A 24,932-nucleotide genomic window follows, 5' to 3' on the forward strand; every position below is an offset into this window, starting at 1 on the left:
CATCTGTTAAGGTTGGACGACGCAAAGAAGTGTGGAGAGAAAGAGGAGGAACAGAAAACCAATGAGGAAGTAATTGTTATTGCACTACTTGGCCAGTAGGTGGTAGTATTAAACAATGTTCCAGCTGATACGATAGTCTGAAGAATGTGTTCCACAAAAACATTAGAAATAGGGGTTTACCATTACTAGAGTATTTACTGGTTCCCTGATCTCTCCACTCACTTATGTACCTTGAAACATGAACACAGTTTTTATGTCAACACGTTGCATTTCCAAATATTTCTGGGACAGTATTTAATAATGTGTTTTGAATCATAAAGTAATTCAACATATATACTCTTAGGGAATATATCTACCAATGCTACAAAATGTCTTCAATTTTTTTAAGCATACTCATCAAAGTTGAGGGCATTGGTCCACTCAATCAGCTCATCCACCTCCCAGTCAACAATGTGATTGGCCCCCAGCGTCTCCATGGCATCCATCATGCCCTGGGCTGAGCATTCTACCAGAGCCGCTGCCTCAGGGTGCTGAGTACGAGCATGGAGGGAGCCCTGCTTGTACCTGGCACACACACACACGTACATGGTTACAGACACACATTTAATTAAATGTATGTGTATATATATATATATATATATACACAGGCAGAACTGGGACATGAGTCAGAAGAAAAGACTCACATCTTTTTGAACCACTCCATCTTCCTCATCCTCCTCTTCTTCTCCACATCCTGTCTCCTCTGCAGCTTGGAGTGGTGGAACTGTATTTTCCTGCTACTGGTCTCTGTTTCAATGATGTCACCCAGGAGCACAATCTACAGAAAAATATATTACAGATATAACATTTAGAGTCAGTTTATTAATTATTTTGTGACAGTTGGTTAGTCAGTGTGCGTTAGTATGGAGACATGACATCGTTTTGGCCTAGCAAACAGCTGCCTCCTGATTTTGGTTCAGACCTTGCCACAAAGAATTCTCCAGCCATTGTTCTCCACCCGGCGGTACCAGCCGCTCTGGTTGTCCAGGACCAGGGCCCGGCCATTGTGGATCTGCCGGGGAATGGGCCTCTTGGTGCCTGGATGGGTATAGTCCTTGGGACTGTTGGCACACATGTCAACAATAGGCCGATGGGTAAAGATCTTGTAGTAGATGTTGGGGGGGAAGGAGATCTGAAGGGGGACACAGAGAGGCTTGTGAAATGAACAGTGATTGATTGAGTGATTGATTGGCTGACAATGACCCTGTCCATCTACTGACTTTTTACTAAGAGACACTGATTGACTGACAGTGATATTCATATCAATTGACCAATTAAGAGTGGTGAGCTGGTGTGACCTCACCCCTCCCAGTCTGAATCTGATGTATGCCCCAGCTGCAGCGTCCAGCATGTTCGCCTACCACAACACAAAACAACAATCTAAATAAAACCACCCTATCACACTAATTGGCCTGTAAGAGTCAGGATCATTCTCACAATGAATAGCATGAACAGCCTTTCTCAATTTCTTGAGGATTAGTAAGGAACCAGAAGTGTGGGTCATTCCAGGATGATGTCATCATCGCTGTACCTCTCTGGGATTGATGGACCGGAGCAATAGACGAGGATCGCCTCGGTTACGGAAGCTCACCAGCATCTTGAAGTACTTAAACACTTGTGTGTCCTGCAGACGTAGAGGACACGTTGAACTATGTGTGCACCCATGTGTGTGTGTGTGTGTGTGTGTACAATATACATGTGTGTGTGTGCCCACCACATGTCTCCTCCAGGTTCTCTGTATGATGCATGCAGAATGCTGGTACAGTTTATCATGACTCTCCAACTCCTCAGAGAAAAGGGGGGATGCTGTGGGAACACTAACAGAGGGGTAGGAAAGAGGATGATGGAAGAGTGGTGGGATATAAACATGGTGTGTGGGGATCAAGAGTTTTTAGATGGACAGAAATTGTGGAAGTTAGAAAGGGGTGGTGGCACATCGTTGGGTTAGATTTAACGGGGTTAAGATATGGTAAACAATCATGTATGATATACCTCTTTGAAAATCAATGTCCTACAATGATGTCAGAAGATGCCTTACGTGTCTATGGGGAATTCTGTTCCTTTTCTTTCCATTTCCTGAAGAAAATCATACAAATAGAACGGTGATAAAGTACGTAGAAAGTAGCTTACTTTTAGTAGTTCCTATATTACCATGGACACCACACAACAGTTTGAAAATGCATCAAGGTTTGTTGCGATGAAGAAAATATAGAGACGTGCCGGTGAGGTCAAGGTCTTGCTCATCCTTGTTTAGGTGATTATAGTTGAACCTGAAATTGACATAAAATTAAAAAGGCTATTTCGGTCGTTGAGTCCGGCAGTGCGGAAACTTACCTGGATTTTCCCACCGGGCATTTGCGCTGGGGAAATGTCATTTAATCGAAGAATACTATAACAGACGTCCTAAATCTTTTATTTAATAATGTATCTTTTTGGTCCCCCACAATTAATCTGTAACAATTTATATTTTCTTACAATAGCCCCCTAGCTATAGGCTATCCTAGAGGTGGCTAAGCTACGACATGTTTGGACACAAAAAAAAGCAGATCAATATTAGGCCACAGGAATGAGGTTACTAGGCAACATGGGGAGATCTAGTGTTTTCAACGTTTCAATGTTGATTATGATGATTATATAACTTGTGCTCTTTTGATTACCTTAGATATATGTATTTATGTATAAAAGGTTTGGTATCCCATGCAAATTCATTTTTGTAAAATCAGAAAACGGAGTATGCCTACATTTGTTTTCATTTTTGCACGCAGGCACGCACGCACACACTTCGTTTGACAGAGACGAGTTCACATCGGGGTGTTGTTTCTGAAAGACATCGCCACCACACCCAGCAGACTACAGACGTTAAAAACACATAATTCCTCCTGTAAGTCATGGGAAAACAGACAAACGAGGAGTTAGGAGACAAAGGAGTCTCCTTAATTTATTAAGCCTAATTAAAACTTAAAGAAACCTTTCTTCCATCTTGAAAAACCCTAATAGATTTTTAGGCTGTGCAATGCCACATAGGCTACTGATAAGTGTCTTTGTCACACTTCTATTCATACTATTGAAAGATTGTGAAAACACCCTTTGTATGATATCAGTGTAATGTAAAATACTGGCCCCACCCAGACTCCCACAGTTCCAAGAGCCAATTACACCTACTATCCAGATATTGTCACTAAAGCCTTCTTTAGAAATGCTGGAATGTAGTTAGGTGGTTCTCATCAGTGTTGGTAAAGGCAGATCATTAGTGAGTTGTGGAGCCAGACTAAACAATAGCTTATTCTGGGATGTTGTAATGACAAAAGTAATGAACACTTAAAGAGACTTGCTGTATATGCTTATGTTTATTCTCAAATCGTCTGTAAAACATCCTCAGTAAACCAACTGACTCACTTTTATAAAGCGGTGAAATATGAATTATCACCAGTATTGTTTTTTTAAGAACAGACATTGCGGAATACATATTTCTGGAGCTGCTTCAAAGACGAGAGCCGACAGGAGAAGTGTTTACCCCTTAGAGCAAGAAACCTCAGATCATGTTACCCTACATTAGCATTTAGGTGGAACTACCATTGGATTTTCACTATACAGAAACTTTATAGTCAATTACGACATGTCAGCCGATAAAAGCATACTGGTGATGTTGGTGGCACCAAGGTGTTCCATTTAACGTTTAATTTAACCTGTTTAGTAACATTTAACTCACTTAAACTGTCTCTCAAGAAGGTTCTCTGTATGTATCGGCTACTACGGTTTACCTAAATGGTTGGTTCTGGTATAGTTCTATGTCGTCTTCCTATTGATATTCTTTCAAGCTAAAAAAGCGTGAATCAGTCAGTTCTCTTTCTTTACTTTCTAATTTAAGAAAAAGGGACTAGGAAAGGAGACAAGGAGACCAGTTCACAGTTCTGTCTCCTTCTCAGCGTCTCCATCTCCTAGGTAATACTCGTCGTCAGTGGTGGTGTCAGAGCTGGCATCCGAGTCTGCATCCAACTCCTTGAAGGCTGAGAGGCTGGATACATAACCCCTGGAGGGCAGGCGCCCCCTGGAGGCCTGGCTGTCTGGTGACAACCCGCCCCCTGCCGAGCAGGGGGGGGAGGAGGGAGAAGTGCCGGGGGAGCGAGACATCCGTCTGGAGGGAGGAGTCAGAGGGGGGGTTAGGGGACCCTCTGAGTCCCACAGGAAGTGCGAGGTGTCCAGGCTGGTGGAGCGCACCTGGCCTGGGGAGGTAACCTCTAAGCCCCTGGTGCTGTATCTAGGCAGGGATCTGAACCCACTCCTATTGGACATTAACCAATCCCCTTTGCCGCCAGACAGGTCAGTGAGGTCACTGACACTGACCATGCCTGGTCCAGTGGAGATGCGTCCAGGACCGGAGGGTCTGGAGGACAGAACAGAACTCACAGAGATCGAGCGTCCTGCCGCGAGACCGTACTTCAGGTCCGCATACGACGAGTAGGAGGCCAGAACACCCCCCTGACCCCTGACCTCTGACTCCTGGCCTTTCATCTCCCCCTCCCCTGACTCACAGAAGGAGGTGGCCTTCTTCCTCCCCCATCTGGGCTGCAGCGTGGGGCTGTAGAACACGCTGTCACTCCCCCGATCCTTACTACTGAGGGGGGAGGAGGGGGAGGAGAGGGGGCTCCTGTGTGGATTTGGGTGACTGAGGTCTATCATGCTGGACCAGTGTCTGTTCTGATCCCCACCCTGACGTCTCAACAAACCGAATTGTGAATGTCCAGTCCCGGTTCCCTCTGGGGGAATGTCTGGTCTTGTCCTTTCTCTGTCATTCTGGACACATTCCCCCCCTCTTCCTCCTTCACCTCCTCCCTCCCCTCTGCTCCCCTGGGCTAAGGAGGACTGGAGAGAGCTACTGCTGTCTCTCCCCTGCCCACGTCCCCTGTTGCTCATCTCGGAGGTGACCTCGGTGCCAGGGGCAGCGCTGGGGTCAGAGGTCGGAGGGGATGTCCTCTTCCGTCGCGACTGGAGCTCATCGTTTGGCCATTTGATGTTGAACGTCTGTTTGAGTCGCTGGAGGACCAGGTCCATCTTGTTCAGCCCCCTCTTGTCTCTTTCGTGTCCCCTCTCTCCTCTCTCCGCCTCCCCCTCTTTCCTTTCTACATCTGTCTTATCTCTCTTGTCTCTCTCAGTCTGGGCGGTCTTTCTCCCTCTAGCTAGCGTAGCAGCAGGAGTGATGCTGGCCGTTCGCTCTTTCTTATTTCTGAACAGTCCTCTTCTGTTGCCCTGGCTGGGGGGTGGGGCTTCAGGGGGACTGTCTCTCTCTCTCCACTCTCTCTCACTCTTCTTCTCAGTAAAAGGAATCTCTCTCGCTCTCCATCCTTTGTCAGTATGCTCCAACAGGTTACCTTTAATCTGACCAGTGGGAGGGCACTGTTGACCTAATGCATTGCTGTCATTTGAACTCTGCTGTGATTGGCAGCTGATTCCTCCGGTCGACTGTCCGCAGTGTGTTATCTGTAAGGGGTCAGAGTTGGTGATGACAGTGCACGGAGCCTGCAGACCGGAGTAGGAGTGTGTGAGTTGGACGCCATCTTTGGCGCTGGAGGAACAGGAAGGAATCCTGTAGACCAGCGTCTCCACGACGGTGACACGTGCAGAGGGTGGGAGAGGTTTGTCCACATTGGCAGACAGAAAAGGGGTAGGCGAGGGACTAGTGATGTCATCAACATGAGTCTCTGTGCGTAATGAGTGGAGAGCCACACAATCTTGGATGGTCTGGGCAGTGTTATTGCTGTTGTTGGCATGGTTGTTCTCTGTGACAACATCGTTTGAACGGTCCCACGAGCTAGTCCGCTTGTGAGTGAGGATGGGTGAGTAGGGGGAGATTGGGGGAGAGATGGGGAAAGTGCAGTGTGGGGAGGGGGAGAGGGATTTAGAGGGTGATTTAGAGAGGTAAGTGGTTGGTGAGGTTGGGGATGTGCGAGTTGGGGAGTTAGCCTTGAGTGTTTGGTAGGGAGGGGGGCTGAACTTGCTGGACCTGCTGCCAAAGTCTAAGTGGAGGGAGAGAGGAGCATTGGAGGCAGAGGAAGAAGTGCTCTCCTTTGGGAACTTTCTCTGCGGTATTGTTCCACCATTCCCAGTATGGTCAAACGTGAACTTTAAAGAGCTGCCAGCAGACACTTTCTCTTCCTTCTTCCTGCCCTCTTTCTCTCTTCCCTCCCTTTCTGTCTCTCCCTCCGTCCTTCCTGCAGAGTCAGGAAAGGTGTGGGAGGGGCACTGTGTTTCTCTACCCCCCCTCCACACTGACAGGCTGGAACTGCGGGCCGCAGGGGGCGATAGAGGAGAAGTGGCCCAAGAGGGACTCCCCGACCGCAGGGAGGCGAAGATGGATGGGCCCTCTACGCTCCGGAGGCGTCTAGAGGGGGGCAAGGGGCTGGTGAGGCCTGGGGGGCTTCCAGGGGGAAAACGCTGCCCCCTGGTGGTAGTTTCCCCGCCGTGCAGCTCCACTGATTCCTGCCAGATGGGACGTGACGCCAACACCCTGGGCTCCACTGGTGGGCGCAGTTTCATTCCCTGGGTAAGAGAGCTGTGTGGGGAGAGTGGGACGTCAGGGGGGCTTGGGGAGTTGTTGGGTGTATGGGAAGTGTTAGGTGAGAGGGAGGGTGGGTGGGAGTTGTTGGGAGAGAAAGGCTGAGAAGTGGTATTCGTGTTTGTGGGTGTGGTATGGTAAGGAAGGAGGGGCTGAGGGGTGGAGGAGGAAGAAGAGCCAGGGGAAAGTGAACGGTCGGTGGAGCAGAGGCTTGTTGAGACAAGTCCCGAGGAGAAGGGGATGAAACTACCGGGACGGGGGGCGTAGCTGGAGGGGACTGGGGGAGAGGAGGAGGAGGCAGGGAAGGAGGAGAAGAAGGGTTGTGAGAGCGGAGGTCCAGGGTTGTGCGAGTGGAGCTGAGACCCCAGACCATGAGTGAGATGTTGTCCACCATGTCCTCGGTCCAGTCCTGGTTCTGTTCTGCTCAGGTCCACGGTGGAACGGCTGAATGTAGTGGGTCTCAGAGCGCTGCTCATCCTAGTGCTGTGGTAAACATTAGACAGACTGCGAGGCTTCTGGACCAGCGTCTCGCCTGGGGTGTCTGTAGGACTGAGATCCTGGTGACTCTGAAACAAAGCGTGTGTGTGTGAGGCTTGTGTGTCTGTGGGCTGTGTGGGAGAGGTGTGAGCGTGTGAGTGCTGGTCCCCAGGCTCTTGACGAGTCACAGTTAGTCTGAGCGGTGGGGTGTTAGCACATGAGTCTGGGAACTTACTGAGGTTTCCATTATGACCTAACTGACTCAAGTAGTTGTTTGTGTTGTTGGTGCTTTGAGGGTTCCAGGTTGAGTTGATATTGGCTTGTATTCCTTGCACAGTCTTATTAGAAGAGTCTGAGGAAGGGAACATATTGTTTTTGTTTTCACTTATCTTGTTGTTGAGATTGTTTGTGGGGCGAAGAGGAGAGCTTGAGCTAGAAAAACTCTGGTCCTTGGTCATATTCTTGCTCCAGGAAGAGGAGTCAAGCTGGGTGCCCCTGGGAAGGGGTCTCGTCAGGAAGTCTGACATTCTGGAAGAGGTGAGGTTATCCTCTTGGGTCAGTTCTAGGTCTGTGGAGGACAGCATCTTTAGGCCGCTGGAGAGGGTGGTGTGTTTAGGGAAGTAGGAAGGGGTGGGGTACACTCTAGAGGTCATGGAGGGGTTGGAGAAGGAGGCAGCCTCAGGTTCCTGCTGATTGGGTGAGGTTGAAAAAAGGCGTGACGTAGATGTGTCTGCTTCTCTCTGATTGGGGGATGTTGATAAATGATGGGGCCAAGACCTCTCTTTTGTCCTGTAAGGGGTGGAAGATGAGGAAAGGAGGGACTTTGACCTCTCTCGTTCGCCGTCATTGGTTGAGGCTGAAGAGGACTGTGGTACAGATGACCCTGCAGCTCTATCATTGATTGACCTGGACAGAGTGGGAGGGACTGTCTTTGAGTGGGTGGGGCCAGCAGAATTGATCCTTCTAAGAGAAAGAAGCAGGCTACTAGTTTTCGGTTTAGAGCTCAGAAATGACAGTTGGTCTCCATAACGGCCTGCCTGGGATATCCCCTGTTGTGCATGATGTTCTCGAGAAAGGGGTAAGGCGTCAGTTTGTGATACCATGGAGGAGTAGATGGGAGAGACGGGGCTGGTACTATCCCCGTGACTGCTCAGGGTTCCAGCGCAACCCAGAGAAGGAGCCCTCCACTGGGATGGAGAACCAGGCGTATACCCCCTCTCTCCCGCTGGCTCTCTCATAGTTTTAGAGGTTACCTCCCGGGTGTTACGCAACGATGAAAGCCTTCCCCCCTCAATCACTTCCTGTTGGCTGCCCTGGGCTTCCTGTTCAGCTTTTTTCTGTCGTCGGCGTGTGGCCCAGTTTGGGGCGAGCACCGACACCACGGTGGAGGACAGCATGGCTGCTGGGAGGGCTGGAACGCCTGAAGAGTTTAAGTCTGAATAGTTCCGGGTCACAACACTTACAGACCCTTTACCCAAACACTCATCTACCCCTGGAGAGCTCGTGCATGCGGTCGCTGCTACAGGGGTGTCACTTCCTCTAGAGTCTAGTCTTTCTAAGTTGGTTGGTTCAGAAGAGACACACGATATCACTGCGTCGACAGTACTTTTTGTGGCAGTAGGTTGACATTTCTGAGTGTCAGTGGGTTGGAGCTGCTGTGTGTCTGTGGTGGGAGGTTCAAGGCTCTGTGTTTCTACAGCTGCTGGGTCTGTGTCAGTGGTTCCATTGTCTGTTGTCTGCCTCTGCTGTCCGAAGGCAAGGCAAGGAGTGTGTCTCTGGTCTAATGTCAAATATCCACTTCCTGTTGGGGGCGTGGCCACATCGTCTTGGACTGGATGGGAGGTTTTTTCCAATGATAATAGGTGGCTCACTGGTTCCACAGAAAGCTCAGGTTGAGGGATTATTCTGTTGACCTGCTGAGAGTGGTTTGAATCAAATTAGTCAAATTTTGACACTAAATAATTGTAAGTGTTCTTAAATTTAAACATCACATCAGCAAACATGATGCTCAAATAAATGAAATTCCAATACCATTGTGTCAGCAGCCATAGCTGCAGTGTATTCAAGCTACTGCTGACTGAGTGAGCCTAATAGTTTCCCTGTGTCAACAAATGGCCTGATCACCTATGTTCGACAGAAAGGTTTCACTTGTTGTGACAGAGATGAGTCCTGAGCTCAGTCTAACTCCAGGACAGAGGCTGGGGCAGAGGCTGGGGCAGAGGCTCAGGCAGAGGCTGAGACTGGGGCAGAGGCTGGGGCAGAGGCTGAGAATGGGGCAGAGGCTGGGGTAGAGGCTGAGAATGGGGCAGAGGCTGGGGTAGAGGCTGAGGTTGGGACTCAACTCTCCTACCCTGTCACTCCTCCTGATAAACTGGTTCTATTAAACGAAAGTACAGTTCCAAAGACAACTACTTCATAACTAGGAACTGGTGGTAAAAAAATCATTAGAAAAGCATTTTGTCTAACGGGGGTTGTCGGGGGTTCAGTCTCCAGCAGGAACTCTCATAACCTGACAGTGATGTCATTTAGTCAGCAGGCATTCTCATAACCTGACAGTGATGTCATTTAAATGATGAATGCAGCCTCTAGATGGTCATGAGGCTACAGAGAGGTGAGTCCTACCTGTGAGACCCCCCTGGTACCTGCGGTGCCTGGGACAGAACACCTGGATGAGAGACGGGTGACGGAGAAAGAGAAGAGGGGGGAGAAAGAGAAAACAGAATACCCTTCTTGTTTAATGTATAATCTAGAATGCAAAACTAACACATAAACTAGACAAGCACCTGAAACAACAGTTTCACAACAGCCCTTTAAGTATGTGTAGGAAAAGCAAACACAGGTGAAACATACTGAAGGAAATTGGATATACTGCCACACACACAAACACACACACACACACACACCCCTTTAGCTAATGTTTTTCAACATTATAGTCCTCAGATGTTCTTCCCCACATGGACATACAGGACTAGCAACATTCCTCCTCTCTGTTTCTCTCTCAGTCTGTCTCCATCTACCTTCTCCTCTCAGTCTGTCTGTCTCTCACTGTCTCCTGCCTTTCTCTCAATTTCTCTGTTTCCTTCTGCCTGTAAACACACACACACAGGATGTGAGAAGTTCCCCTGGCACCACCTCCAATCTGATCCATGTGCTGCTTACAAAAATTACAAAAATTCACACACACATTCTGTCTGTCCTTCTTCATGTTTCACTCTCCTCTTTATGTCTCACCTAAGTACTGCTGGTCTGTGTTCTGTGAGGTCAGACTTCCTCCTGCGTTTGGGTGGAAATCTTAAGGAGATGTAGGAGGTGAACCTGGTCTGGAGCTGTTTCCTGTTCAGAACCACAGATGGACCATGACCGTCCCCCTGCCCCACTCTGGGTGTGAGGCTACCAGACGGTCCAACAGTCAAACCTGGATGGAACCAGCACAGACACATAGCAGACCCCTGTGTGGGAATGTGCGTGTTTGAGTGTGTGTGTGTGTGTGTCTGTGTGTATCACCTGTGAGTTCTCTTCCTCTCCTACAGTTGTCATGTGACTGGTCGACTTCCTGGCCAGTCCTGGTCTGGTTCCCATGGCGTTCCTCCTTCTGAACAAGGCCCCCCGACGTTCCACTCTGACTCACAACCTGTCGTTGCCTAAGCAACCACAAATCAAACACATACAAATGGCCATTAGCTCCAGGCTTCAGATTCAGATAATCATTTTAGGAATTGATCCGCTTCTGTTAGTTTACATTAGATTCAGATTATGTCATTGTAAGCATTCTGATTAGTATCTGGCTGGCAACATGAACCCAGGAAAAAAACTACGCCTATGAACAATAGAAGTTCAAAAAATAATAACCATAGAATGTTTTTCATTGTTATCAAGATATGTCTATCTGCCAATGCATGACAGATAAAATCAGATTACAGAACAATTCCATTCTCTTCACAATCTCACGCCCAATCACACACACACAGACGCACACACACATACACAGACGCACACACACACACACACACACACACACACACACACGACAGGCATCCTCCCTTTTTCTCTTGTGTTCAGACAACTCAGATATTTTCCACAACTACCAGCTGTGACACATCTACAACACATTCTCTCTTTCTCACCCTCCAGTCTTATGTTTATCACTCTGTAGTGTGTCAACAGAACCCACAGGAAAACCAAGCAGATGGCTGTCATATCTTACAATTATCACTGTGTAATTACATGTTCAAGTACAGTGTAATGACGTGTATTATTAAGTAATCCTTTAAAGTTTGTGTTCATCATCTGCTCAACTGTCTACTGTCTTCTCTCTCGCTTCTCCTCTCTTTCTCTCTCTCTTTTCATATGGTACAGCCCCTCCCTCCCTCCCTCCCTCCCTCCCTCCCTCCCTCCCTCCCTCCCTCCCTCCCTCCCTCCCTCCCTCCCTCCCTCCCTCCCTCCCTCCCTCCCTCCCTCCCTCCCTCCCTCCCTCCCTCCCTCCCTCCCTCCCTCCCTCCCTCTCTCCCTCTCTCTGGCAGGGTGTATAGCCAGGCTTGTCCCACTGCAGCTACACCCTCCCTTCCCCAGAGCAGATTGCTCTTTAAACATAACTGACTTACATGGTGGGACATGCAATAGAGAGACATATTCTAGATTAACCTTTACCCGTAACGCACAGACACACAAATACACACACTAATCACACACACAATCTGTTCTTCCCTTCATCCTTAGGGAAGACAGATCACAACATCACATTCATGCATCAACGTCTAGAAGAAAAGACAGACAACTTGTAGGTGGAGCCTTCACTTAGCCCTTCACTTCTAGTCATAAATAAAGAACTGCAGACTTTCATATGTCGACCTCATCAGGTCTACACTCCCAGCTGGCCCGGCCCACTCCCACTGTTAAAAGCGACAAATATTTAGTTTGGACCATTCTGATAGCACTTAATTCCCACAGATAGTGTTGGGAGGACAGATATAGATAAGGGTTGGTTAAGGAATGAAAGAGACAAATCACTGGCTGAGCAGACCTCGCAGTCGTGACCATAACCAGGTGACAGGTCACACCTGTCATAACCATAGCCAGATGACAGGCCAGCAGAAAGGAAAGATGACTAGGGATTTTTTAAGAGCCTGTTATTACTGTTGTCGGAGCTCCTTGCGATCTCTCACTGAATTACACATTGTGATGTGTAATTGTGGTAAGCGTTCATCCATCCAATATCTCACCGTTAAGGGAGTGGACATTGTCATCCTATTTTGATGACAACAGAAGAAGAAGAGAGGGTCAGGACCAGCAGTGGTGTGTATGAGAGTACAGCAGAGGGGTGAGTGCGCATATATGCCAACATTCTTACATAATGTGGGTGTGTACAGAGTTCAAATAGTAATGTGTATCCCTCACCAAACAACACAGTCTCAAATGATTTACATGCACAACAGATTGAAGATCTGTCTTAAAACAAAGAGTTGTTTTACGAAAACTATTTAGCCAAGTGATCAGAGCTAAGTTCCATAACTGTTTTCCAAACCCCACCTTAAAACCGGAGTTTGTTTAAAGAGGCAGATTTATTGATCTTTAAGTGAAGGGATTAGGACAAGGTTTCGCTCCATGTGAATGGAACTGTAAGCATGCATGAACACTGTCATCTTGGTAAAGTTAGTTTGAGGGGAGCATGTTTGAGCTCGTTACTGGAACCACAGCTGAACTATGTGTAGCGTTACATTAAACTCCTGATGCTCCTGAGAATTATGTCTATTTTGTTTAGACATATCACAAGACAACACATTCTACAAGTGATACACGGAACACGGCAACAGTCACCGCAGGAGATACATTTCATTAAAGCTTTCTTAGTTTTACCAACTCCAATCAACTACATCCAACAGCCGCTTGATATCAAAATACAGTAGTAGCTTACAATATTACCCCCTGAAAACAAAGTTCCTACCTTGTGCAGAAGTCGTACTCCGTTCTCTTTCTCCGTTGGTCTGGAGCTTCTCGCGCTGCTGTCTCCTCCCAGTCAATGCTGGGAATTCTAGAATCCACCGCGTCACGTGTTGACATTTTACCTGGCGGAGCCAGTTGTGTATCGCCCCGTTAACCCTCTACGACTAAACAAAGAGCCTTGACACCCAGTCGAGAAAAGGGTGCTGAGGGATTTTAACACACATGTTCGGAATTCCAAAACCTCATAGCGAGGTGTCACTGGCTCGTACATTATTTCTTGACCCTCGAGCTCTTCGGTCGGCCGTTCCTCGAATGTCATTGCAGGTGCGCAGGTTCTAAGTTCCACGTAAAGGCCAAAGGGCAATGGGAGGCGTGTCTGTTGATCATCACGAGATAAGGTTACTAAGCGACAGTGATAAGGTGATGGGAAACAAGTCATTTCTTTTCGTGATCATTGTAGCCTACCTCCACCGTGAGCAACAATGAACAGATTCCAGATAGACATTGGGCAAATATTGCGTTATAACTTTATCCATCTGCCATACAACATCTATAAGCTGGGCTACTAAGGAATCATCCATTCCTGAAAGTTTGTCTGTTTTTGTATCATCGACTGCAAACCCCCTCAAGTCCAAATGGCGAAGTATACTTCTGAGGTCAATTAGGCAGTTAACAAACACAGCTTTACGAATATATCAACCTCATGACCAATATGGCTCAAATGTTATGAAGTAGGTCTAATTGAATAAGCCTGCATTATAAATACTCTATTCTGAACACATACATCTCCACATATCATCTGAGCCTAAACTAGGCTACTAGTGGATGGCCAAATCTTGCACGTAACGTGCAGTGCACTTTGTGAACACTAGATGTCAGCGTACATGCTTTGGGGACATGAAACGTCTATTTGAGGGTAAATATTGGGTGAGAAATGAATAACATTCGCTGTAAATATTATATCATATATCATTTTTCTATGAGATTTAGAAAGAAATAATCAATGCAAACTTTTTACTGGTACTGTATGTATAAGTGTGTATATAAATGTGTGTGTGACCATACAGAGGAAAGCTAATTATTATTTGTGTTGAATCACTGAAAGCCATACATTACCAGCTTTTTAGCTCTTCAAGGGAGCCAACAAACACACACACACACCAACACACACTCATAATTAGCCTCATATTAATCTTATAACCAAGGGAGTAGACTGAAGCTTAGGGACCATCAACCCAGGGTTGTGTTCACACACACACCCATACACAAACATATACACACACAAACAAATACACACATTCAAATGAACTTTTAAAGTTAATCTACTGATGTTTTTTTGCAACGATTTATATTGGGGTTTTGTACTTACACTGTGTAATATATCACACTGTGTGTAAATACACATTCTGAGTTTTATACATGTGTGTGTTTGTCTTTTCTGTCGGAAAAACAGTCAGAGCTTTACATGTTTTTTATAAGCTACTTGTCATCTAAGACATATTGGCAGCCAGGCCTTCTGAACAGACTCTAATCTCCCATGGTGATTCTGACAACACCAATTCATAACCCAGAATTGATTTATAAAGAGAACACATTGAGCTGGAGCCATTCAGAGCATGTTGTGTTGTGGTTAGCATAATGGAGTTTATATATAGCCAGACTAAAACAACAATAACGCAGGGTAATCAGACAGACACGATCACTCTGATGGGTAAACTGGATGTAATGTGTTGTGTGACTGACTGAGGCTGAGAAACACACAGGTGCACACACAAGTTTACACACACAGACAATCACACACACACCAAACACATTCATTATGTAGGAGTTGTGGTTTTGTTAAATACCTGTTTGTTTGCTGTCTTGTGGAAGATGTGCTTCATTATGTGGCTTCAATTACTGGTGCCTGTGTGTGGGTGTATTACGATTTTGTTTCCTGTCATATTATCACCTTTTCTTAGGATGAAAAATTCTGTCTCGGTAATACATAAGCATTAAAGCATAAGGGTAGTCCTCCGTTTAACATTATCAGTGCCCTAACTGAAGCATCACCATACATTTACCCGCCTATAGATAAAGAAAGATGGAGTCAATGGTTATGGTCTTAAGAGCAATTGATGGCTTTTATGACTGTATGGAAATGCAGTGATGTGTTCCTGGGTAATGTCTCAGTGCGGGGCTTGTTGGGGGGGGGGGGGGGGGGTAAAAGGGGGCAAAAGGAAAAAAAAATAGCAATTTACAGGGAGTAATGAAGAAGGGTCATTGAGTTGAAAAGAGAAACCAGTAGAGAAAGTAACAGGCTGAATTTAAGTCGTAACATTCAGAATCAGTCTCTTCCCCCCTCATGTGTAGGTGTTTGTAAGTTTGTGTGTGTCTCCCAAGCCCCAGGGATCCTGAGTATACTTCTGTCACCGTTAGTCACTTTTACACTCACAAATAAATCTATCTTTCTTACTTATTTCTTCTTCTTTGCTCCCTTGTGAGCTTTTCTTTCTTTATCTCCTTTTCACTTTTCCTTCCATTCTCTCTATCCATCCCTCTCTTTCCCCTTCCCCATTCCCTTCTCACTTTCCTTCCACTCCTTCTCTTTTTTCCTTGTTCCTCTGTCAATCTCTATCTTCTTCTCTCTCTTCTTCACTCTGTCCTCCTCTCTTTTCTTCGTTCTCTTCCTGCTTCTTGACTTGGGGGCAATCTATCCAATCGGGCAGGAAGAGGTTAACCTCCTAGCAGCAGTATTGACTTCTGGGTAATTAGGCCTAAGTGGTGACTGGTGGAGGCAGAATGGCAGTAACAGATTATCTGTGCTGGGTAGATGTATGCAGACCAATCAATACGGCTCCATTTGTGGAAATAGAGCAATTTGGGCAGAAATCCTCCCGCCGCCTCAGCCCGCCAGCTCACCCAGAGCAACACCAGCAACCCTCCACTCACCCACCACAGGGGCAATCAACTGCCAGCTTCCTGTCAAACTTTATTGTATTTTCTCCTTTTTCTATCTTTTGGAGAGACTTGTCTGGCTGCCTCTCAATGTCTGTCCAAATCCCAGCATTTTCTGTTCTTGTGCTCTCTTTCTCATTCTTCTACTCTTCTTTTTATGGACTATCTCTCCCCTTTTGGTGTGGGTCTTTTATATGTCTGATTCTTTTAGCATGCATACCTGTGTGTGTGTGTGTGTGTGTGTGTGTGTGTGTGTTTATTTGGGCGTGTGTTTATTGGTCTGCTGACCTGACCCCAGTGGTTTGTGGTATAATCACAGATTCCATTATCTCCGCAGTGGCGTCTGCTCTCCAGCTGATGTCACCCTATAGAACACTACACGGCCCCTCTGGGAACCACTGTGTGTTTGTGTGTGTTTGTGTGTGTATGAGTGTGTGTGGGATCAGTGGCTGACCTCTTTAAGTGATGAGCTGAAGGGGAATGAGTTGTCTCTGTCCACAGGGACTCGTAAGGGTTGTAAACAGTAGAAATAATCAACTAAATACACACACATATTTTCTCTCTCTTTCATATTAAATCAGCTACCTGATGGTACCTTTTGCATAGACCTGTATACACTGTAAGCACATTGGTTGACTTACATTGTGTTTGTCTGTGCTAGTGCATGTGTGCGCGCTCATGTCCATTAGCAGGTGTGCATAAAACAAATTACCAGACACTTAAACCAATCACATTCTCACATTCTCACGTTCCCATGCTTTCCCATTCTCACCAGAGGAACATGATATTGTGCTGAGTAACAACACAGCTATTTAAGTAGGTTAACAGAAATATGATAGGACCCAGGTCATCATCATCACTGGGGCCATGTATAGGAATGAATGATGAAGGTCCTTTCTCTGTTCTTCTTCACCTGCACTCTTCTCCTCCATTCTTTCCCCTTTCCTCCTTTCTGTTCTCCTTCTGCTCTCTCCTTTTCTCTCCCATCATCCCTCTTCTCCTCCTTCTGCATTCTTCTTCTCTGTCCTGCTCTCCTTATCTCTCTTCTACCTTTCGTTCCATCTATCTCTATCCTACTCTCCCCTTCTCTCCTCTTCCTCTTTCCTCCTCTCTCCTTTCCTCTCTTCCTCTCCTCTGTCCATCTAATGGATGTCTGCTTCTTCTTCTGAGTGTTCTTTCCATCCCACATCACCCGACAACCAGCCTTTAATCCAATCAGAGGAGGGTCACTCAGTCACCCAGAGTTTAGAGGGGTGCTATGAATCTGGGGGGTGGAGGAGGAGATGGGAGGGGGAGGGGACCGGGACAGTGCCCACATACACAAGCACTTCCTTATCCTTCTCCATCTATCCTTCTTGATCTCTCATAAACAGATTATAGATAAACACAAATGCACAAACCTGTAGACATGCTCAGGAGGGCAGGAAGTGGTTACATCATGGAACAGAAGCATATCGTTTCATGTACTATGCATACATGCACCACCACAAATATCCCTGTCCCCCCTCCATCATTCAGGGTTTGGGGTGGCCCCAACCACCCGTGTCTCTCTGTCGGACTGGGAGGTTTGAGGTAATAAAACTGTCGTAGAAGACAGAGTTGTTTCGAAACTTAATTAGTGAGAGGGCTATTCAGTCTGGGGACAAGCTGTAGCAAGATGGTGAGGGACAAGGTTATAGTCTGGTCAAAGAAAGGATGAAGGAAGCAGTGATGAGGGTGAGTGTGATGCAGAGGTAGAGAGTTAGGGAGAGAGTGAGCGGAGCCCAGACAAAGGCCTTCTACAGCAACATGACTAGCATGATGAGCGGACAATGAAGACTTTAACGAAGATGATGTTCTGGCGTTTGGCTAATCTTAGCGGGTCCTTTGAAACTGCCGTTTCAGCAGGACCCCATTCAGCTGCCCTGGACATTGCTCGTTTCGCTCTGCTGTTTCTGCAAGCTAGCCTTTCTTCTGTCCAACGGCACTTAAACACTATCGTCCTCGCCCACCTATCCTTTCACCATGACACTACGCTTCTTTCTCTACTTTCTCTCTCCTTTTTCCTCATCCCTCTTTCTCTCCCTTTCTTCAACTTTCTCTTTGTCTCAGTCTTTCACACTCTTCCCTTTAATTCAACTTCTTATTTTCTTATCTTTTCTGGTATTTCCTCTCTGCTTTGCTTACAGTTATATCCTCTCGGAGATGGATAATGATAAAGATGATGGAGACTGTTATGAAGATGATGCTGGTGGAAATAGTAAGGATGTCTTCTGTAATAGCAGGCTGTCTCCATCAATAATGTGTCTGATAATGTCTCAATGTCTTTATTGAACACAAGACTAACCACCAATGGGCCACAAAAGTCTCTTCTGAAGGGGGGGGGGGGTCGGAGAGAGAGATGAATGAGGGATGAATAAGACTGGTAAAGGAGAAGGGGGTGTAATGGAGGGGAAGGTAACAGGAGAGATGAAAATGTGCCATGAAAGGAGAGAGGAGAGATGAAGAAGAGAGAGGGGGGTTTAACCGATCGATGGCTAACAGCAAATTAAGTAATAGCAGTTTTTGTGTCGATGCATATTACTGCATGCTTAACAGCAGCTGGCCCAGAACATTCAGGCACCATCGTGTCAGATCGATGGAAGAGAGAGCGAGCGAGAAAGAGAGAGAAAGAAGGAATGAAAGATGATGTCTCAGACAGTGTAATTGACTATCACAACAGTAGAACAGAAAACCATGTATAGTTCCGTTTCAGTCTAGAGGTGTGTGTGTGAGAATTAAATGTATACAGAGTTTAAAAACTAGACAGCCATAACTGTGATTTTTTTCTGTGAGTCACAAAACATGTTTTATAATAGATTATTATTTGTTTCATGGTTCATGGATGTGCGGCTGGTTTATGAAGGCAAACTGATTGACCCATGGCTGGTCTATGAGAGAGAGAGATGACCTCTGACCCTTTGACACCCCTCTTTTCTATTAGCTGACCACTGTCTGCAATTAACAACTTATGCCTGTGTATGTGTGTGTAAGTGTATGTGCGTTTGTGTTTGGATTCTAATCTTCATCACAAAATATAGTAAGTGAATGGAATGATGAGGGTATGCTCATGCGATTTGAACATAACGTTTAGGGTTGAGATCTGTCTGTGAGAGCCTGTTGGATCAAATCTCTGCAAATAGTTAAATAATAGAGTTTTTAAAATGAGTTACATGCTGGGCCAATTCAATTATTTTGTCAGCGAAATTGGTTTACAAGCTTGTAAAGCTTGTTGGCTTTGAACGTTATGATACAACCATCCCATTTTAAATACGCCATAATTGGACTTCTCGCTTATGGATCTCGTTTCGAGGGGGGGCGAAGCTTAATGAAATAGTCCGTGTGGGGTGCGAGGTTACAGCTGTGGCCCTGTATGTAGGCAGCGTATGAGGGACCCTGCCAGTCGCAAGAGAGGAGCGTGTGGCAAGAAAGATCAATAAGAAAGCGCGTGGGGGCCACTTTCCACTGTAGTCTCTGGAGGGCTGCCTGCGCGACTCCTTGCTCCTCTTACGCTTTTCCCCAGTCATTAAAGCAACGAGCGCGGTGGAGAGAAAGCGTCTTCAACACAGTCACAAGAGTTTCTTCTTTGCGCACACAATTTTAACGTTCTTGAAGAAACCATGACAACCTCAGAAGCGGGAGACTGAGTTCATATTCGACTTTAGCAGCTTAGCAGACTGGGATACGCCGATCTAAGGAAGAGTTACTTAATGCCGGCTGAAAAGTTATTTTTAAACTCAATAATGGCATCTCCGAAGACGCGCACGGAACAGAACATCCTGACATATCTGTGGGGAGTATTGCTGATGGCCTCCAGCTGCCACGGCGCGCGAGTTGTAAGTGGTAAGTTTTTTTTCTTCAGATTTTCAAAAGACTGGACGTTGTTTTGATATAGGTTGGCACATTCCGTTCAGAAGATTATTCTCGGGTTGGCTTAAAGGAATCGACGAGATACATTTTATTATCCAGGCAGCATGGTTTTAGTGCGAAAACAACCACGATATTAGCACAAGGTGAATTTTAGAACCTCAAAGCCACAATTTGGGCTCTGGATGTTTGTCTATTTGTGTCTGTATGTGTGTATTAGTTTTTTTAAAGTTATTGGTTTTAATGACTAGTGGTTATTGTGGTTGTAAAATAGAGTGTACATACTATTTACCGTTTTTGAGAGAGAGAGAGAGAGAGAGAGAGAGAGAGAGAGAGAGAAAGAAAGAGAGAAAGAGAGAGAGAGAGAGGTGGGGGGGCGGATGAGGATAGCATTGCACTGATGGTGGATCCTTGAGTTCTTCATTTGTCTTCCCAGTAAGGAGTGGAAGGAGTAACTGGAAAAAAGAAGGAAAGAGATTGACTGATGAGAAAGAAGGATTGATTGAGGACTCGGGGGGGAGGTAGAGAAAATGAGATAACTAACAGCAAGAGAAAATAAAAATACATGGATGAATGACAAGTCTTGTCAGATGAGGACAGGATGTAGGGGGAGTGAGGAGACGGTGGAGAGTACGAGAGAAAAGAAAGCAGAAAACAGGGAAAGAGGGAGAGAGAGAGGGAGGGGACCACTGGGATGAAAAACAGTGTTTCCGTTTGAGGAATCACAACAGGAAGAGGAGAAAGGATGAAAGGAGGGAGGGGAAGAGGGAGACGATATCAGAGGGGGATATGGAGGAAGGTGAAAGTGCTGAGTGTGTGTGTAGTCTGTGATACTGGCTGCATTACAGGAGAACCAAAGTGATGATGGTGCAGAACAGACACGGTCCAGCCAATCATTTAAAGTACCTTCGGTTCTGGCTTAATGTTATTATTAAAGCCCCTTTAACTGGCCATGTATTAATCACTGGTGTTATTCACTGAGAATCCCTGTCCACAGGCAGACACAAACAGAAACTTGGACACACACACAGACACCTAGACACAGACACACACAGTAAAACTACACACACACCCATACACAGGCGCAAACATGGAAATGTAAATACTCATGTGAAGCAGTACCAATGAAAGACCACACATGCACACACACTCATGCACACACACTCATGCACACACACACTCTGAATCTTGCTTAATGGTGCTGGCCTCTCTGGTCTTTATAGGTCACTCCCAAACATGGTCCAGATCTCCCACTTTGCACAAATCTATAGAGACAGCTTTATGGGTGCTGCATGATGCTGGTGTGTGTGTAGTAAAAGCAGTGTATGTGCTGTAGATAGACAGAGACACCATATCCAATGGTGACTTCCCAGGTATAAACTATAATCATGTTTAACATCAACATGATAAGAACTGAGGTTTGTTAGGGTGTTGTATGAGGATGGTTGGTTGTTCATGTTCTATAGTATACATCATTGGGCACTGGGCAGTAGTTCATCAGTGGGGTGAGGCGGTTCATATGTTCAAGGTAGTGGTGGGGGGGGGGGGGTAGTATTAAAAGTTTAACGGTAAATTGAACTGACGGAGAGGGAATGGGAAGACGATGACCACATCATCCTGGGAGGAAGCCAAGTCGTTAAGGGTGTGTCCCGCTGTCAGTCACAGTGACTGATCAACTGATCTGTACTGTTTCTGATGCTGTTGACGTTACAGGGGCATGTTGATCAGTATTGTTTTCAGGAAAGAAGCTCAATGACTGTAGGAGAATGTTATTGCTGGGTTAGATAACTCTCTGACTGGTTGACTGTCTGACTGAACGGTTGATGGACATATTGATCACATGCATGTCTGATTGGCTGCATATTCAGGAGTCAGATGGATTTCCCTCACACTGATTGGTTAATGAGAGGCTGGTCTAATGGCTGGATGAATTGATGGAGGATGGATGAATAAAAGGTAAACAAGCCAGATAGTATGAATGAGAAGAAGAATGAGATAAAGGTAGAGGTGGAAGACAATCAAACAATCACATCAACCTGCTCCACCCCCCCTCCCTCCCACCTCTCCCCCCCAGGTCAGACGGTGTGTGAGGGGGGGACTGAGCAGCCCTGCTACAAGATCGCCTACTTCCGGGACGTGACAAGCCGTGTTGCATTCCTGGAGGCTCGGCAGGCGTGTGAGATGGACGGAGGATCGCTGCTGAGCATCGAGAGCCTTGCAGAACAGAAACACATAGAGCACCTGCTGCAGGTGTGTTTGTGTGTGTGTGTGTGTGTGTGTGTGCGTGACAGCAAGAAAGACAGAAGCAAGCACAGCTACACCTCCTCTTCTCCTCCTCTCTCCTCCAGGAGCTGTGTACCTCTTCCACAGGTGCCGGTAACAGCATAGAGGATGGTGACTTCTGGATTGGTCTGACACGGGTGGATGGAGACACTAACCAAGAACACAGTGGCTTCACTTCCTGTCCAGACCTCTACCACTGGACAGATGGAAGCGTCTCCCAGTTTAGGTACTACATTTACATTTACTCATTTAGCAGACACTCTTATCAGTAAGTACAGGGACATCCCGCACGAGGCAAGTAGGGCACCTTGCCCAAGGACACAATGTCATTTTGCACGACGGGGAATTGAACCAGCAACCTTCTGATTACCAGCCCGATTCCCTAAACGCTTAGCCACCTGATTACCTGGTACTAGTGTGTGTTTTTGTGTGATAAAGAACAATAGAAGAGAAGGAAGTATGTAAGGTCATGTGTTTTTAAACAGATGATGTGACGTCCGGGTAGGACAATGTAGCTTATCACATCACCTGTATGTGTTATGTATAACGTGCGCCAGGAACTGGTACTTTGATGAGCCGTCATGTGGCGGGGAGGCGTGTGTGGTCATGTACCACCAGCCCACGGCACTCCAGGGTCTGGGCGGGGCTTACCTGTTCCAATGGAACGATGACAGATGCAACATGAAGCACAACTTCATCTGCAAGTACGAGCCAGGTATGCCAGCACTTGTACACAACTTCATGGTAGCAGACCTCCCTCTTACCTCCCCTCAACTCTTCTTTCAACCTCCCTCTTGTTGTCCTGTGTTCCGTGCAGAGAGCCACCTGGTAAAGGAGCAGGGAGACCGGCCTGGGCCTCGTGACCCAGGTAAGGAGGTGTATCCTGGGGCTTTGGCGCTGGAGTGTTGTACCATTCTGACTGTCTTGCTACTGTCAGTCAACAACAGTTACCCAGTATTACAATGATGTGTGCGTGTGTGTGTCGTAGAGATTTCCTCTGACCACACAGAGGGGGTGAAACAGCCAGTTCCCAGCGAGGACAACACCCCTCAGGTGGTTCTGGCCGGGCCCACAGGTGAGACCGATGGGGGGAGACAGGGGAGACAAGTAGGGGATAGGGGAGAGGTTCTACAGGGTTCTGGTGATTGAGTGATGGGAGTTGTAGTTCTATATATCATGTGTTTTCATCAGGTATGCTGCTGGTGTATGTGATCATTCCCACCATCCCACTTCTGCTCCTCATCCTGGTGGCAACTGGGACTTGCTGTTTCCAGATGTTCAGCAAGAGGTAGGAGACTGTGTATCACATAAAGATTATATTACAACGCCCCTTCTTAAATTAATCTCTCTCTGAACTCACCCGCACTGCAATCCATCTCTGTTGGTTCTGACTGGCAACAGTAAGAGAGAGTTGGCCCTTTTTTAATGGCCAAGCAGTCATCCTAAAGCGGTCCAGTTTGCCTTGAGAATATAGCTGATTCAGTCATGTTGGCAGCCAGAGCACACAGAGGCCATGTTAGCACAAAGCTCATTTAAAATAATGGCTGTTGTACCTGTGTGTGTGTTTGTGTGAGTGTGCCTGTGTGTTTATGTGGGTATGTACAGCATGTGTGTGTGTGTGTCTGTTCTGGGGCTATGGAGGTCTTTGGGTCGATATCTGGACCCTAGTATGGTATACTTACAACAGAGAAACTACTGAATCAAGCATCTCTATTATATTAAACTACTGTAACCATCTCTACACACATGCACACACACACACACACACACACATACAGAACTCACACACCCACATGTGTACACACAAACACACACACACACATCAACACAAACTAACAAAACAAAATCAACTACCACTCTAAGTGATAGCTTTTTAACATATTTCTGATGGCTTGGAGGCTGGGTTGGACCTTGTGTGTGGGTGTGTGTGTTAAACACTCCCTGGACTGCATTCAAAGCATTCTGGGTGATTGCTGTTGACTCCTGGCCAAGCCATGCATCCCTGTTACACCAATATTTATAACACTGACAGAATATGAATTAAGATGAGCTAGGAAAAGCCTAGGAAGAGCCTAGAAAGAGCATCACGTTTTATGTCAAATGTGTCTTCCTGTCTTCCGTTTCCTGTAGCCAACCTCGGACCAAAACAAGCGTGGACCAATCAACCCTATGGATCTCCAAGTCTGCCAAATCAGATAGTATAGAAGTATGAAGCGGAAATTACATCACACCAGTTGAGACACCATAGAACACACCGAAAGATCATACTCATCAATTCTCTCCAAGACTCTCCAATATTATCCCCTTCTCTTTCTATGTCTGTCTTCTTTTTCCTGCCTCTGCTCTCTATCAGTGTATATGCGTGTCAGACCTAGCATGAGTTCTGTGTGTCTGTGTGTGTGTGTGTGGTTGGCTAGTTAATAGTCACAGTTAATTGGCAGCAAGTACAGCTGAGGTAATTACGTTTTGATTAAGAGAGGGAGAGAGAGGGAGCAAGAAGAAGAGAACAGAGAGGCAGAGATAGAGGAGAGACAGATGGAGAGGGAGTTGATGGGAGACCCAGATAAACCAAGACTTTCAACTGGTCCTCCTGAGAAACAGAACCAGGTCAGAACCACTTAACTCCAACATCAGGGGACAGGTTTACTACTAATGAACCGCACACTCTGGGGAGACATGGGGGAGAGGAAAGGAGATGAACATTTTAGAATAAATAGAGGAATAAAAAGAGATTAAAAATAAGGGGTTAAGTGAAGGGGATACGAAGAGAAAGAAAAGCAAAGAACCGAGAGAGAGAGAGAGAGAGAGAGAGAGAGAG

At 46.4% G+C, this 24,932-nt stretch overlaps 3 protein-coding genes across 5 annotated transcripts in view; 1 reads left to right on the forward strand and 2 right to left on the reverse strand.

The window, feature by feature from the left end:
* c8h11orf65 (chromosome 8 C11orf65 homolog) overlaps positions 1-2,617 on the reverse strand; it is a 2,983-nt gene extending 366 nt beyond the window's left edge. Inside the window, exons 1-11 of one of the 3 annotated variants that reach the window (XM_084703332.1) lie at positions 2,374-2,617; positions 2,260-2,309; positions 2,078-2,115; positions 1,754-1,856; positions 1,571-1,663; positions 1,343-1,396; positions 962-1,171; positions 684-817; positions 394-564; positions 181-230; positions 1-3 (exon numbers count right to left, since the gene is read on the reverse strand). The exon at positions 1-3 is cut by the window's left edge and continues 366 nt beyond it. In XM_084703332.1, the coding sequence (XP_084559458.1) occupies positions 1-3; positions 181-230; positions 394-564; positions 684-817; positions 962-1,171; positions 1,343-1,396; positions 1,571-1,663; positions 1,754-1,856; positions 2,078-2,115; positions 2,260-2,283 (880 nt within the window). In that variant the 5' untranslated portion in view covers positions 2,284-2,309; positions 2,374-2,617. The remainder of the gene's footprint in view (positions 4-180; positions 231-393; positions 565-683; positions 818-961; positions 1,172-1,342; positions 1,397-1,570; positions 1,664-1,753; positions 1,857-2,077; positions 2,116-2,259; positions 2,310-2,373) is intronic. The other 2 variants (XM_084703334.1, XM_084703333.1) reach the window with 2 other exon arrangements.
* A 750-nt stretch (positions 2,618-3,367) lies between these two features.
* Positions 3,368-13,147, reverse strand: LOC146274844 (uncharacterized; the record flags this gene model as incomplete). The annotated part of the gene is made up of 5 exons (XM_084703720.1): positions 3,368-8,985; positions 9,692-9,734; positions 10,301-10,484; positions 10,574-10,710; positions 13,011-13,147. Coding segments are annotated over 5 exons (5,544 nt in total), but the record flags the coding sequence as incomplete, so codon positions are not given.
* A 6,458-nt stretch (positions 13,148-19,605) lies between these two features.
* On the forward strand, positions 19,606-24,394 carry chodl (chondrolectin). The gene is made up of 8 exons (XM_084703481.1): positions 19,606-19,807; positions 21,906-22,081; positions 22,180-22,340; positions 22,672-22,829; positions 22,932-22,982; positions 23,103-23,189; positions 23,306-23,402; positions 24,245-24,394. Exons 1-8 carry the CDS (start codon positions 19,675-19,677, stop codon positions 24,324-24,326), a joined length of 945 nt encoding a protein of 314 aa, XP_084559607.1. The 5' UTR covers positions 19,606-19,674; the 3' UTR covers positions 24,327-24,394.
* Positions 24,395-24,932: the final 538 nt, after the last annotated feature.

This window comes from Hypomesus nipponensis, chromosome 8, assembly GCF_054491055.1.
Source record: "Hypomesus nipponensis isolate SF chromosome 8, ASM5449105v1, whole genome shotgun sequence".
Lineage (NCBI taxonomy): Eukaryota > Metazoa > Chordata > Actinopteri > Osmeriformes > Osmeridae > Hypomesus > Hypomesus nipponensis.